Source organism: Triturus cristatus, chromosome 11 (assembly GCF_964204655.1).
Source record: "Triturus cristatus chromosome 11, aTriCri1.1, whole genome shotgun sequence".
NCBI lineage: Eukaryota > Metazoa > Chordata > Amphibia > Caudata > Salamandridae > Triturus > Triturus cristatus.
The window spans coordinates 1,144,612,822-1,144,630,056 of NC_140594.1; the positions used below are offsets into that span (position 1 = coordinate 1,144,612,822).

Genomic DNA, 17,235 nt, shown 5'->3' on the forward strand with positions numbered 1-17,235 from the left:
GAGCTGGTCGGTGGTGATCTTGCTCCAGCATCTTCGGGGAGCCTGTTGCGGGTGGTGGTGGGTCGTGGTTTTCCTGAAGTTGAAGTGGACGCAGCTGTAATCTGTCCAGTGTGGTCTGGTGGAGTGGCTGAAGGAGATGTGGTTGCTGGAGGAGAAGACGGGGTCAAGCGTGTGGCCGGCGTAGTGGGTGGGGGTGTTCACTAGTTGCTTGAGTTCGAGGTTGGCGAGGTTGTCTAGCAGGGTGGTGGTGTTGTTGTCATTGTCAATGTACCCATTCACAACATATAGATGAACGTAAAATACCCATGATTTTAAAAATTGTTTCAATTACCCTCTTAGAATTCAAAATACCATGTATAAATAAAGTTTTCCATACATATACAATCTAAAGGCAAATAAAAACAAAGGTGGCTATTTTCAGACTGTATTTCATAGTACATTTAGTAGTATTAAATAGTACTACTAACCTACTACAAAGTGCTACTCACTAGTTGAAATGTGGAGATCTCCATCTCTCCTATCTTTTGTGTGCAAAGCACTCTGACCAACTTCGGATGTCTCAAAAAATGCAGGAATATATTTTAGGAGTAAATGTGCAAGGGACAAGGGGATTGGCTGGAATATTGAGAAAACTTACTACCAGATGGGTGGAGCCAAGGTGGGAGTACGCAAGGATTAGGGAGGACTATGGAGAGGTTTATAAAGGGAGATGCATCCATCCACAAAAAAGTAAGAACATGATATTGAGAAACTGCACTTCTTTAGTTATTAGAGTCAAAAAAGACCCCTAACTGTAGTACATGGAGTCATGGACTCCAGCTGCCAGAAGTCCAGCATCACTGGAGGAAAGGGCACAAAATAGAGCTCTATAGGAAACAATCTGAAAATAAATTCATTTATTTAGACTTTTCAAAAAGATAAATAATGTTTTTAAATGTTGAAAAAATAAGTGAAAAATAAATATTAGTTTGTTTTAAATTATTTTAATAACCCCTTTTCAGCTAAAAAATAAGTAAAAATATGTTTTGTAAATAATAAAGTAATTTAAAATAATTCTATATAACACTTTTAATAATAGATAATAAACAAACACAAATGATTTATCTTAGGTGGAGTTTTCGTATAAATGTATTTGAAAAAATATGTTGTAATATATTTAATGTAATTATTTATTTTGCAATTAAGGTAATAGTACTGTAGGATGTTTACATTTGTTCTACATTTAAAATAAAATAATACAATACAATAATGTTTAGCTTAAAATATGTTTACATTACCCTGAGTGAGATCTCCACCGGGTTAGTGGAAATCTTTTTTACACTAGTAAATTAGGCTTCTCCTTTGGTTTCTGGAGGTGGAGATATACAAGCCTATACTTTACAGGAAATTTACTGAATAGCTAAAAAAGTACATTTACTGCAAAGTCCAAAGGTAAACTTGCCTATGTAAATTTAGTCACCTGAAATTTCACCTTTATGAATATCCAAAAGATTACAACCTAATCTGTATAAAAATACATCTATGTTTTCAATGTCTTGCAAGACAACAAAAATCCTTCAAGGGTTCGTAGACTGTTGTGTCCTTAATTGCATTTCAAATGGAAAAGTATTTTTTAGCAGCCACATTTCCTCAAAAGGACTGGAGCTGCTTACTTTAAAAAATAAATATGCTTTCCATTTTGAAAAACTTGAGTAAGAGTTGGTAGTATTCCCATGGACCACTGCCTACTCACCCTCGAAGTTGCCACTCTAATTTCCATAGGGGAAGTTGTCCAAAGGGGACATCTTCCCCTCTGCCAACCTGTTACCGCCACAACTTAGGAGTCGGTAATTGCTCATTGTCTTGCAGTTGAAATTATGGTTGCCACTCTTTGACATATTACTGATTCATAAATTAGAATTGAATGCCCAGAAAACACTCCCTTCAATTTGTGAAAGATAACATTTTGAATCCTGTAATTTAGTGATCTGGAGGATTTGCGACTGCTTAGTCACTTCTATACATCTGGACCCTTATGTCTTATTTATTCCAAATAATTTTTAAGAATGCACACATTACGCCGCTCCGTAAGTTCCAAATACACTTATAAATTACTTTCTTTGGTATAAGCTTTTTACATTGCATAAGCAATCAGATCAATTATTTCAGATTTTCTTTTTATTTTAAATCCATACCTAACATAAACGGATGTAGTAGTGCTGGCCAATGTCAACAGTTTTGACTTAGCAATGATCTCAGCATCACCCGCAGATTTGACTGATGGACCGCTGCCCAGTTTTGGGTTTTCAGAGAGGCACTACCCCCTGATTCTAGTACCTCTGGGTGAACCAGAAACATGTCAGTCCTAAACTAATCTATTGATCTCTTCTGCATCACATCCATGCAAGTGAGGCACATAAACCATTAACCAGTTGAACTGCATTGACTTGCTATGCAAATGTCTCTGTATTTGTCAAAAATCTACCATCTTTAAAGGGATAGTTTTTCTGCAGCATATTTACTTATGTTCTCTAAGTTCTTTGTATGCTCTCCTCTTACAAATCCTAGAATGTAATGTGTAAGAGCTGACGGAGGCGCATTTTCACACTCTACTTTAAAGGCATGAAATAGCGGGGCCGATTTACTAACCTTTCACTCAGCGCAACAACACAACTTGCTCAAGTGAAGAAGTTTCTCCGCAGGGTTTTCCCTTTTCTGTCTGATTACTGCTACAAGAGGGATGAATGACAGGCTGATGGTAGATCTCTCCCTTCATTGGGATTATGTTGTGGGTGCTGCAGACTGGAGACAGCCCCAGTTCTACCTCCACAAATTCACTAAAACAAACCGCGTTTTCCTTCATCCCACCCAATCATCAGCGGGAAAGGAGAGGATAATCTCCAGGACAAACGTTTGAAATATAACATTTTGGTTGTTTAAATAAGGTTATCAGGTGGCTCCATGTCACCAAGATGCGGTGCTGGGCTTTAGCTTAGTTCCCTCCCTACCGCCTTTTAACAGTGCCCCCCAAGACTCCATAATGACTCTCTCTCAGATGCACTTAATCAGTGATATAGCATCACTCATAGCAGTGTAAGGTGTCAGAGCACTTTGCATCAATACACATTACATTGAGACAGTCATACATGTGTAAATCAGTGCATAGGAAATGTTACATAAGCCAGAGGACTACAGGGTGTAGGAGTCACATGTCATCCATACTGGTAGGCAGCCTGGTTTAAGAGTGCTCGGTCTGGAGAAGCACAAACTCTGAACTGAAAATGGCACATCATAGTTGGGGGTTCTCTAATAAGAATAATTGATTTCTACCCAAATGAACCATTTTGCAACATTAATTTGTGCTCTAATCTCTGCTCTGCAATATGCATGCAGTTCTTTGATGACAGTTAATATTTCACTGTCCTATATTAGGATTTATCTTATAAACAGCAAGTAACAAAATGACGCCGGTTAGAAAAGCAGTAACCCACTGACCTATTACATTGTATGCGCTCACGCTCATTGTAGCAGCATATTAACCCTCAGAGCCTCAACTAGACAAAACTCAATTTCTCTCCAGGAAGAACATTATTCACTGGAGTTATTTTTAAGTTTTTGTTGCCTGTAAATTGGTGAAGGCAAGGAACATGGCAGCAGGTGCTTTTAAAAACAAAATACACTTCCCAACTTGGCTCCCCCTGAAGTCAGCATCCGGTGGGGTGGCACCAGTCACACTGCTCTAGAGCCAGCCCTGGAGATGCATTCCATATTGTTTCAAAACTTTTTAGCTTTTATGGGTAGGTTCTGAGCTACACTGGCCACAGGGAAAGGATGTAAACACCCACATGGGTGAAGGACAGTTGTATTATTTTGTAGCTTGTTGAGCTAAAGGTTAACATTTCTCCTTGCATGAAGGCCTGTGGACCCAACTGACAAATTTGGGGGGATGTGCAATATTTGCAGAATTTGCTTTTGCATTATTATGCAAAATGTTGGCAAACTTAAACAAAATTAGGGAAAATGAAAATCTAGCATTTAGCGCTATTTTTTTTAGTGTGAAATACGCTATGTGTCCAGTTTGAACAGAAGGAGCCATTTCACACTAAAATTGATAGCAGAAAAAACAGGCTTCCTGTGAACTACAGCCACTTTAATTCTGCCAGTTCATATTTTTCCCACGTTTTCCTTGCAATAGAATTGTGAGCGGTCTCTAATTACGAATTTTGTGTAAAAAGTAGGCCTGGGCGGTAAATTCCGTTCCGCTCGCGGAATTTGCGGAATTTGCGTAATTTCGCGTTCCGCGGAGAACGCGAAATTGCTCGAAAGTCTGCTTTCCGCGATTTCGCGAAATTTTTGCTTGTTCGCGTTCTCAAAATGCGTGTTCGCGAGATATTTCTCCCCGAGCACGCAAACAGCAATTGTGAACAGGAAAAAAGCATCGCGAACAAGCAATTCCGCATGCTCGCGAAATTTCTGCGTGTTCGCGGAGATTTTTTACCGTTTCGCGGAGATTTGCGTAACGCAATTACGCAAATTCCGCCCACCCCTAGTAAAAAGCATAAGACAAAATGCTGGAAATTACACAAGGTTACTATGGTGCAACAAAACCTTTACCCAGGCCTACTCTCCTTGCCCTGAATTGTGCATTCATGATTAGCTGCAGCAGGAAATAATAACCCTCAACTGCTGGACAAACAAATATTGGAATAGGTCCAAAATCTTCAACCAAATCCAATCAATTTTGGGTCTGAGGTTGCTGCTGTGCTGAGGTGATACCTGGTGATTCCCTGGATCAACCTTCATTGAGGTGGTAGACCTGTCTATTAGATCCAAAGATCTTTTACCAGCATATGCTAAGCCTTGAGTTAACATCTTCAGAGATAGGATATGTGCTGGTGGCATTCTAGGCACTGTTGTTTGGTTGATCTTGACTGAAATATCTAGTGTAATCAAAATCATTAGGGTTTATATTTGTTTTGGCCAAAGCACACATACAAAATTTGCCTCTCAGCTGCTTTTTATGCTAAGGAAAATATGCCATCCTAAGCATATTGAGAGAGTGGCCTGGGGCACATGCAGGGTTATTCCCCCTACTACATCCATTCTGTGAATCTCTTGTCTGTTTAAATGCACTGGATCACTCAACAAACCATCAAGAGGACACCACATTTAGGCAGAGCCCTAAGACAGCATGGTCCAATGATGTGGAATGTTCTAAACCTAATGTGTTATAGCAGAACCCAACTATTGTGCTTCAGAAAACCATGGACACAATGGATGCAATTGAGGAATAACAGCCAGAGATCATGCACTGTAGACAATTGGACTCCTGTCATTCCAGAAAGCTGGGGCCCGATTCACAGAACTAACTTAAGACAAAATCCTAAACTTACTACTTTTGGTATTCACAGAAGTTAGGATTTTGTCTTAAGTTTGCATTAAGACAAACTTAAGACAGACTTAAGACAGACTTAAGACAAACTTAAGACAGACTTAAGACAAACTTAAGACAGACTTAAGACAGACGTAAGACAGACTTAAGACAGACTTAAATTAGGATTTTGTCTTAAGTTTGTCTTAAGTCTGTCTTAAGTTTGTCTTAAGTTTGTCTTAAGTCTGTCTTAAGTTTGTCTTAAGTTTGTCTTAAGTCTGTCTTAAGTCTGTCTTAAGTTTGTCTTAAGACAAACTTAAGACAAAATCCTAACTTCTGGGAATACCAAAAGTAGTAAGATTAGGATTTTGTCTTAAGTTAGTTCTGTGAATCGGCCCCCTGGACTTTATTTTGAACTGTCCTGCGCTTTGAAGCATCCATGATGTGACACACAGCACCTTATAAAACCTTCCAATAAATAGTTATGGTAGAGTGCAGATCAGTAGGCAGCATGCTTTACATAAATCATGAAATGTATTCTCACAGCTTTGGGTGGTTGTAACACTCAGTGCAGAGCTATGTTCTGAGGCAAAGCTTATGAGTGGCACATGTAACACAGACTTAATTATTCATTTTTTGCAAGTATGCATTACCACCTTCTACAGGTGCAACTCACAACTAAATTAATCTGGCTAACTTGTGTTTATTATGCAAATCTTCCTTTCTGTAAGGCTACCATCTTATTCGGCCACAGAACTTCTGAATCTTTAAACACAGCACTCACTGTTTTCAGAATAAATAACATAGACCTAGCTGCAAAGCAATGGGTCACTGAACGACTCAATGGGAGAACATAGTGCGTGAAAAAGAGTCTTTCACTATGGAGTTTATGCTGTGAAAGTACCACATAGCACAAGGGGAGTATCAGCACACAGAAGATGGGCTTCAGCAGGGAAGAAGGGAGGGTAAAGAGATACAAGGGGATGAGCTGCAGGAAATAGCAGCAGGAGAAGATGTGGTAAGTTGGGTCATAGGTATGTTTACAGGAGGTGTTTAGGAGGCACTATATAAAAGCTCTATTAAGCAAGTTGTTATATTGCAATGTGAAGTTTCTTGAAGAGAAGAATTATCAGCTCCTTCTTGCAGCGGAAGTGAAGCCTAGAAAATATTTAATTGGGAGGGGTTTCTACACCCAAGAGAAAGTAGCAGAAGAAGTGCTGGTATCTTGCCTTGTCTCTCCTGCACTGAACTGCCTGGATTCATGTCTGACAATGTTGTTATGGTACATCTGGCAAAGCAATCTGATGTCTTTCTTTTTGAACTTTGTTTCCAGGTATGTAGGGTGCCATCTTTGACTGGCTGATACACGATACTGCAGCAGATTTGGAAAATAATGCAGATGAGCAAAGTATGCAAAAGGAGTTCTTTGAAATTATCCTAATGAATTGCAGATATTTGTTATGAGATGTGGTGATTCATAAATACAACTCTTGAGGAGCTTTGGGCAGGTTACAGGGTACCAGTCAGTCTAAACGTTTGTGAAACTACCATCGAGATGGCAAAGGATCATCACCAGTGTGATTGTTCAGAAGGGACCTTAGCTACTATCTGTGACAAAGGGGTCAGCTGGTTCAGGGTGGTCTTGGTGTTTTGCTTGCTGATTCCTGAAGCAGAGTTTGGAATCAATGCGAAAACGCAGGGATTTGACACTGTCTATTAGTTCTATTGTGAAGCTGTTGAGATTCATTTCATTCAGTCATTCCTATATCTGTTGTTAATTCAGGGCATTGACAAAGAGGATGCAATCAATCTTGAACATGTTTAGGTTGGCTTATTCCTTGGACATTCAGACCTGCAATGGCTGGGAGGCAGTTCTTCAATGAGTAAAAACATGTTCATAGAATACCATCAGCTAGAGATGGGTATCATCTGTGTACTGGTGATTACTGATGTCCTTGTTAGTCACCAGGACTCACTTCGTATTCATGTACAAACAGAGAGTTACAGCCAAGGGTGTGGGACCTTGGGGGCTACCTCCCAAGTTTCTGTATATTGCAACACATTCATCTGGGAGCACAACTAAAGTTGCGTGTCTCTCCTCACTACATGCAATGATTTAGGTGAGTTATGGGCTCCCTTGGGAATACCTAGTGGTTTGAAAGATCTTTATAATATTTTTTGTGAAAAAATAAAGGTGCAGCACTCCATTAAACTAATTACTATATACTTTGGGTCTGTATTATTAGTGGTAGATAAAACAACTTACAAGTAATAATGACTCCACAGAGAAAAAGGGATGTAGATTGTAAAAATGCATAGAATAAAGTCATTCATAAAGTTCACATTATTGTTCACCTTGTCTTCGCATCCACAAAATGTCTGTGGAATGCCAAAGTCAACATGTTTCGGCCCTCTCTCGATCCTAAAGAAGGTTAGAGATAATTGTCATAACAGGTCCCTCTTTTACTGTCAACTTAGCTAACAATCTAACATTACAGAGTAGTAGGGAAGGTAAAGGAAGAAAAAAAACCTTATTTTGTCCCAGGTGTTTGACTAGCAGTGCAGACCTGTTTGTGTTAAATTCATAGTGATGAGGTGTAATCCTTCTTATATGCTGCTCCATGCTTCAGCTTATTTGCATCATCCATCCAAAAAAACTATTTCAATATTGGTCATTTTATGGGGCTAAAATCAGTGTGTGGTTCATGAGCATATTGCCATATGAAACACTTGTTGGTGTGTCCTAGCATTGCACACTCATCAATTAGTGTGACAGAAAACATTGGTGTCAGGGAAACAGATTTCTTCTACTAGTTATCTAGGTAGTGGACACTTAAAGTGAACGTACCCTTCACTGCGAGTGTGATAGAGTGTCATGTGAGATTATTGGTATAGCCTCCGTTGTATTGGTTGCAAAGATGTTGTGACCAGTAAGGAGACTATTCAAGCCTAAATCTTGGTTGCAGGTAGCCACACTCCATGGGTCAGTCTGATGAACACGCCTGAAGGACATCTCATCAAGATATGGCTTGACATAGCAAGTCATATGCGACAGTGCAACCCATGTCACCAGGTCCACGGGAAAGACAAGGGTGGATATCTAGTAGTTCTGCTTTTTGGACCATTATTGCTCATCATTGTCTCTCACAAGTTTTAGTCCGTCCACTAGACTAAAATGCATGCATGCGATATTCATATTTTGAACTGCAAGATGTCAGTAAAACAGGGAACTTTGCTGCGTTTATCAATAGGTACAACATGCAACTATAGAGAGAAATCAAAAAGATAATGGGAAGAAACGTATGCATCAATATTACCCATATTTAAGTCATACCTGAAGGTCAAACTGCTCACTGCGATAGGATGATGTAGTAGTTTTAGACAGACGGTAGTAGGGCATGTGTTACCAGGTGGTATATATGGCTCCTATTTCTATTTCAGATGGAGGGATTTGTGGCTCAATTCATTTTGCACTGCAAACATGTTGGTCATGTGGGGCTGAAGAAACAATTGTGGATAGGACAGAGGCTGAGCATGAGCTATCATTACATGTGGCCCCATTCAATAGCATCTTGGATTTGGGTCGTTTCCACAAGTAACCCTTATGAGCAAGTAACCTTTGTCTGTGGTGCACCCTGGCAAATTGAATAAAGATCTAACTAAGTGACTTTCAGCAAAAATGTGGTGGCTGACCTTAAATGTGGCAAAAGATAGTGGACTTTGTTGTTAGAAAGGTATTGAGGGAAAGGACTTCTCTTTGCAGGTGACACTTGGAGCTTAATTAAAAGATGGGCATTAATCCGGAATGCTCCTAAAAACAGTGGCAGCATACTAACCTCTATGAATATAATTTGCAAAGATACTCCATCTGGTGGATTTACACAAGACCAATGGACCTCATGTGTGGGTCATGTTTATTAAAAAAAAAAGTCATGGTCCTACAAAAACTACATTTAAAAGTCTCTTGAATTTTGAAAAAATCACAAAGGCGTCAAATAGAATAGAAAGGTCAAGGAAAGCGTGCTTGTTGGATCAAGGTAAGATGAATCAACATGTTGGTTGCTCCTCTTTCATGGTTCAATGCACTGCAGTCTACTAGTACATCCTGTAGGTGACTATCCTTCTCCCCTCTTAGTGACACAGACAAGCAAAATAACCACAATACAATATAAATCTTGAATGGTAATTTCTTTAAAGGTAAGTGGTGTGTATAAAAGACTCACTTGTGTAAGTCCAGATCATGCTTCCTTTTTCTTGCAATGACCCATCTTCAGCAGTTGCAGAGACAAAAACTGTGTACAGATTCCCAGGTATTAGATTGTAGATGGTCACTGATTCATTGTTCACTCTCTCTTGTGAGGCAGGGACCCCCGATACATCGACAAAGTAGGGGCGCTTGCTGCCAATTGGCTGAAGCCAGCTGAGGGCCAATGAATCAATGGAGACCTGAGCCACACGCAGCATGTTGATATCTTTTGGTCCTGTAATCAGACAACAGAAAATCAGTCTGCTTAGATTTGTTTCAGATCAAATGTTATTGAGCTAATGGAGTCACAATCCAAAAGCATTCTGCATTGATCACATGTATTCCAAATTCAAAACTGATATGTGTAACGCAAAACATCACCATGATACATTTTGATAAGATTTGTTATCGAGTCACATGACCTGCAACCCTTCATGGTCCTGGTACAGTGACTGCTCCATGATTTCTTATTGTATGTATGGCTCCTGTCTTGAACCACAAGTTGTTTTTTGTTGCCAAAGCTTTCGAAAACATCTCAGACTCATGAAGAGGGACAACTTTCAGCATTTTAAATAATTTCGGACTGAGATTTTTTGTCCTATTTTTTTAGTTTGAGGAGACTCTACTTAGAAGTACCTTTGCTGTCAATTGAAGTCAATAAAACATACGTTTCCTGTGATACTGGAGACTGCAGACTTGGGGCCTGATTTAGAGTTTGATGGACGGGTGCTCAGTCACAAACGTGAAGGATATTCCATCTGCCTTATTACAAGTGCAATAAGATATAATGATTTTGTAAAAAGGTGGCCGTGACATCTGCAAAATTTGTGCCAGAGTAACATCTGCCAAATTCCAAATCAGGCTCTAAGAATGTAGAGTTTGGCAAGTAGAATGCATTCTTGCAAATCCAATGGAGTCTCCTGTTCCTCAAACCCTCATTTGGAGTTGTTCCACCCTTAACTATTCTGTCAATGAAGTTTATAGCAGCGGTTCCTTTAAATATACAGATGACTGCTGAGATTTAGTGTGGAGAGTATCCTTGGGGTGACAGAGGTAATGTCCTTCACCATCCTGAAGGGCACTACTACGTCCACTAACCTCTAAAGCATGTCTTATGTCTTCACAGGCAAATGCAACCATGTAATAATCTCTGTTAAGTGACCTTTAATGGGGTTATTTGCTAAAGTTTTGTACATGGCAAAAAGAACAACGAAACAGCGCTAAGTGACAGAAAGCATTGCATCAATTTACTTACTATTATGAAAGCCTGTAGGCACAGGGCAAAATTGTGCAGCCCCACACAGTCGTTCACACAACCTTTAACATATAACCCCTTTGGAAAGCAGCACTCACAGGCACAGTTGCAGCATAAAGCTTTGAAACAAAGTCCACCCGACAGAACAAATACTCCAAAATATGCTAAAATGTGTGCATGTTTGTTTGAGATAGCAGCTAAAGGTAAAACTGTCCCTAGTTGATTTACTGATATGGGTGAAAAAAAAAAAATAACCAGGGAGCCAGCCTGCAGAGGCTTACCTCAGTCTCCAATGTGCAGTTCCTTGACTTAGATACAACCAAGTTGACAACCCCACTCAATTTGAGTGGATTTATCCAAATCTAAATAAAGTCAAATATTCTCTCAGAGTTGCTCTCTGGACCATTGACATAATTACAAACACTACTCTTTCTCTGATAGGAGCTAAGTGCACAAATCAGAGGAGGGAAGTCATATGGTCTCAACAGTTTAGATGCATCAGGCCACAGGGAGAAGTGTTTTGTAGGACCTGTATTTTCTGTTGAGCAACACCCATGTACGCACTTTCAATAAAGTTGATATTGGAGAGTGCAAGAGCTATTGCTACCTGTACCTTGTTACCAAGACTGACTGGCCAACACTGTACTTAGCTACTACGGGCCCGATTCACAAAAGTAATCTGAGACAAAATCCTAACTTTAAGAGTTTTGGTATTCACAAAAGGCATTTAGGAGTAGTAAAGTTAAGAATCCTAACTTTACTACTACTAAACTGAGACAAAATCCTAACATTACGACTTTTGGTATTCATAAAGGGTAATTATGAGTAGTAAAGTTAGGAATGCTAACTTTACTACTCCTAAATGCTTTTTGTGATTTAGGAGTAGTAAAGGTAGGAATTCTAACTTTACTACTCCTAAATGTCTTTTGTGAATACCGAAAGTCGTAAAGTTAGGAATGTTCTCAGCTTAGGAGTAGTAAAGTTAGGAATCCTACCATTACCACTCCTAAATGCCTTTTGTGAGTACCGAAAGTCATAAAGTTTGGATTTTTTTCAGTTTAATAGTGGTAAAGGTAGGAATCCTAACTTTACTACTCCTAAATGCCTTTTATGAATACTGAAAGTCGTAAAGTTAGGATTTTTCTCAGTTTAGGAGTAGTAAAGTATGCCTTTTATGAATACTGAAAGTCGTAAAGTTAGGATTTTTCTCAGTTTAGGAGTAGTAAAGTTGGGAATCCGAGCTTTACTACTCCTAAATGTCTTTTGTGAATACCGAAAGTTGTAAAGTTAGGATTTTGTCTGAGATTACTTTTGTGAATCTGGCCCTACATTTTTATGGTCATTCTGCATCTTTTTTATTCTTCAGGCACAATTTCATGTTCAAACTATGTTATCAAGTTGCAGTAATTCAAAACCAACAGAACCTTTTCTTTATGCTATATTTTCCAGTGATGCACTTTAAAACTAAAAGGGGTTTATAACACATCTAAATACTAAGAAACACCCTTACTGCTGCACATGTTTTTTAAATGTCACTCCCAAACATTTTGCCTTTACCTTCCACTTTTTGTTGAAATTCGTTTTTGTTGCACATAGGCTAATCAGTGCTAAAGTGTGTGTGCTTACTCCCTAAATCATGGCCAAATTGGATTAAATCTGATTGGCAAAGTTAATTTACCCATATGTCCATGGTAGAGTGGTACACCATATAAACAGGGTCTGTAAATTAAAAGCTAATAGTGGACCTGCAGCACTGATTGTCCCACCCACTTAAGTAGTCCTTAAAATATATCCCAGACTTGCCATTTTGCGCCTGAATGCAGTTATAAACTGACAATTCACTTTGGCAAAATTACCCACTTTCCAAGCCTCAATCTCCCCTTTTATACTATACAGGTCACCCTAGGGTAAGCCCTAGTTAGTCCATTTTGCAGGGTACATTGCAATAAAAATGTTCGACATGTACTTTTAAGTTTTACATGTCCTGGTAGTGAATAACTCCTAAAATTGTTTTTCATTACTATGTGGCCTACTTCTCCAATAGGATACAATTGGGTTGCCTTTTTGCATTCAATAAGTGCTGACTATTAGTTGAGAATTGGTAATCATTTCATGGTTGGTGTCTGAGAATTTGTATTTAAAAATTATCTATAATGGTAAAGTCAGATTTCAATTTACAATTTTGAAAATGCAACTTTTAGAAAGTTGGACTTTGTTTATTTCTCCCAGGCTACCACACAATAGAGGGATTAGGTGTGCCTGAAAAGGCCATCAACTGACAGAATAGGGGGGGGCAGAGCTGTCACAGACCCACTTGCAACTGACTAGGCTATGCTCTGCCTTCATACAAAGGAGTTGTCACCCCTGCACTGATCATACAACCAACTAGGACCCAGGGAAGGGGAGTCAGAAAACTTCAAGCACTTCAAAGTGAATTCTCTAGAAACTCCTCCTACTTCAAAGAAGGCACCAAGTATAAAAAAAGGACCTTCAGACCCACTCTTAAATTCACTTTCCTGACCTGCCGAAGGACTCTCAGGGGACTGCCTACTGCTGTGTAATCCACAAGACTGCTTTGTTGCAACTGGAAGGACTGCTCTGCTGCTTGGAGGCTGCCTTGAACCCTCAGAGGCCTGCCTCCTGCTTGAACCCTGTTTTCGCTGTTGAACCCAGGACTACCAGAGTGTCTCCAAAGGCTAGTTGACTGACCTCCTAATCAGAGCCTCAGGGACAGAGAAGGGTCCAACCATCTTGAACCCTCTCCTGGACCCAGCGTACATGAATTCTAATGCCTAAAAGTACCCAGATAGCCACATTCTAAAACATGGGACGTAGCACATTTTTGCAAAAAACTGCTCTGAGAACCAAGACAGACTGGAACCAATCTGCTTGTCTATCCACCTAAGTTGCATCGCTAGTCGGCCTCACTTCGCAGTAGGTCTTCTGTGCAGCAGCAAATCCTGTTCACCAGTCCTACACCAATGGGGTATCCAGCCCCGTGGGAACAGCCTCTTCTTTTATTATACTGGAGGTTTTCAACTTCCTAAATAGTGAGTAAGTCCAAACATAGAAATCTTCACCACAAACTTTATCCAGCAGCCCCCTAACAATGATGCTCCCTCCTAAAATGCTCGAACACCGCCTGCAGCCTTTTCCCACTGAGCTTTAAATTCTCAGAATTGTTTTTTCAAAATTTCTTTTAAATATGGAGGTAAGCGCCGCTGGGCCCCCAATCCACTTCTTGTATTCGACTCCCGCCCCATCGCGGTTGGCCATATTTTTCGACTCATGTGACAAGATGTCCATAGTTGGAGCTTCACTTTTTTACCTGAAATGCTGAAAATTCATAACTCTGGTTCTACTGATTGAATTTATGCCCTTTTGGTGTCAAATAATGTATTAAAATGGACTGTCTTTTATAATTGGGATGAGACTTTTCTTGTGTTGTGTTGTGTTTTTTTCACTTTATTGCTGTTTGTGTGCTGCATTAATACTTTAACACATCTAGAAGGGGCGAGTTTATCACCCCAAACCACTGGCACAGCCGAGACTGCTTTTGCAATTGTTAATTTTTCATCTTTTTCTACTTCTGCTTATGCTTCCAGTATACATCCTCTGGTTCATTTTGAAACTGTTTAGATCCTCATGCAAGGTAATGCAATTTTCCATGTTTCTCATGTTCAAGACGTGCCCTTCTGGACCTCACTCCAAGAACACGTACAAGCGCAAAGTTCATCAAAAAGCAGTTTATTAAAAACCCAATGCTTTTCGGGCAACTGAGGCCCTTCGTCAGGGGTAACTGAAAATAACAATGGACATGTATTATTTTTTCATAATCTAACATCATACATAATCTTATGCTGACATGCTCATGAAATTAATTTTAATTACACCACCAGTCCTTATGACTGTCACGTTAGCTTCGCATTGCTGTTGACTGCTCCTTTCAACAACTCAGACCCCCTAACATCACTGGCAAAATTTAACCATTTGTTGGATCGCGGTTATAATCAAACAGTAACTGCCCTTGGATAACAACATACGTATCACCCCCATACTGTTCTCCTCTTGTATCACCATCCTATGTATATAGCTCTTCAATCAAATCCTTCCCTTGCTCCACACCATTCCGTTATGTTATTACCCCCTCTTTCTACCCTTCGTTCAAACACCATGCTCCTTCTTTATCATTTAAGATTTACCATATGCGTGCTCAGTGGTGACGGAAGGAGGAATCAGAGGTGTGCAACTCGTATATGTATGATGTTCTAAACGTTTGTTGCCCGATCGAGTTAGCACCCACAATGAATGGAACATCAATACAGCGAAATTGGGAATTTTCGTTACTCTTCCCCATGCAAGGCGGAACATCTTTGTTCATCAAGCTAGTTTTGAATGGTATCAGACGATTACTGAACTTTGAATAATAAATACTGGACGGTGTAAACATTTGTAAAAATCGAAAGTCATATTGATATTTGGAAGTTGCATTGCCATGTTAATTTTAGCACCAGATAAGAAATTACTACTCACGTTTCATGAATGAGGGTAATGCACCATGGGAGCTGTAGTATTTAAGCATAGCGAGCACTGTAGGCAGGCTCGAGCGATCATGAACAACACAGGTGATATTCATTTAAGGTGAGAAAAGGGAGGGTACCGGAAATGATTGCCGAGCGCGAGTTTAAATTCAGATGCAGGGAAGGGGAGGGGAATTACTTCTTGGAAAGGAGAGAGGAGGAAGGATGTTTAATGGCAGGTACGTGAAGGGCAGATTGGTGAAAACGGGATGCGCAGCGAACAGTTAGGGCAGCTTAAATTGGCGAGTGCAGACAGGGTACGGGTGATGTGAAAAGGAGCATGGTGTTTGAACGAAGGGTAGAAAGAGGGGGTAATAACATAACGGAATGGTGTGGAGCAAGGGAAGGATTTGATTGAAGAGCTATATACATAGGATGGTGATACAAGAGGAGAACAGTATGGGGGTGATACGTATGTTGTTATCCAAGGGCAGTTACTGTTTGATTATAACCGCGATCCAACAAATGGTTACATTTTGCCAGTGATGTTAGGGGGTCTGAGTTGTTGAAAGGAGCAGTCAACAGCAATGCGAAGCTAACGTGACAGTCATAAGGACTGGTGGTTTAATTAAAATTAATTTCATGAGCATGTCAGCATAAGATTATGTATGATGTTAGATTATGAAAAAATAATACATGTCAATTGTTATTTTCAGTTACCCCTGACGAAGGGCCTCAGTTGCCCGAAATGCATTGGGTTTTTAATAAACTGCTTTTTGATGAACTTTGCGCTTGTACGTGTTCTTGGAGTGAGGTCCGGATGGGCACGTCTTGAACATGAGAAACATGGAAAATTGCATTACCTTGCATGAGGATCTAAACAGTTTCAAAATGAACCAGAGGATGTATACTGGAAGCATAAGCAGAAGTAGAAAAAGATGAAAAATTAACAATTGCAAAAGCAGTCTCGGCTGTGCCAGTGGTTTGGGGTGATAAACTCGCCCCTTCTAGATGTGTTAATTGTTTCAGACGTGCAGTTTGGGCTTGGCACGTCACCACTGAGCACGCATATGGTAAATCTTGAATGATAAAGAAGGATGAATCAGAGGTGTGCAACTCGTATATGTATGATGTTCTAAGCATTAATACTTTACACATTACCTCTGAGTTAAGCCTCACTACTTTTGTGCCAAGCTACTAGCCTTATGACTGGTGCTTGAGCATGGGTCACCCACCCATTCCACCAACAACTCAATTTCTCATGGTATCCAATTTACAAATGAGTTAGGTATGCCCATTCCGCATAGCTGAGCTAGTAGGTAGTCCCATTTTACAGATTCAAATGCATTTGTGATATCTAAGAAGACTGACACAGCTTTAGTTTCTGTATTAGGCTGATGTACACTTGCGAAGAAAGTGTGCAGGTTGTGTGAAGTTGAACGGTATGGTAAAAACCCTGCTTGGTTTGGTAGCATCATATCTGATAGCAGTGGGAGCTATCTATTGGTCAATTATTTAGGCAGTATTTTTGTATCATTAATAATGAGCACTAGAGGTCTACATGAATCACAGTTCTCTGCTGATTTGTCAGTTTTAGATATCAGCACAGCTTTTCTCATTGTGAGTGGAGTTTTCCAGTCTCAAGCGCCTCTCCTTAAACCTTCAGCAGGTATGGCACTAGTACATCAGCATATATTTATTTTAATTCGGATAGTAGCCTGTCTGATCCCAGGGCTTTCTTATTAGGTAGTGTATGTTTTATATTCCTTATCTCTTCCACCGCAATGGGCCACAAGAGATACTCTCTTTCCATTCATATTTAGAGCAAACATCTGACCATTCATTTGTGTGATGTTGTTGCTGC

General features: G+C 39.8%; 1 protein-coding gene across 1 annotated transcript in view; it reads right to left on the reverse strand.

Annotated features, from left to right (window-relative positions):
• LOC146788598 (tenascin-X-like) overlaps window positions 1–17,235 on the reverse strand; it is a 694,637-nt gene that overhangs the window by 242,421 nt on the left and 434,981 nt on the right. The window contains exon 24 of the mRNA XM_085633173.1: window positions 9,574–9,831. Within this exon, the coding sequence (XP_085489299.1) occupies window positions 9,574–9,831 (258 nt within the window). The remainder of the gene's footprint in view (window positions 1–9,573; window positions 9,832–17,235) is intronic.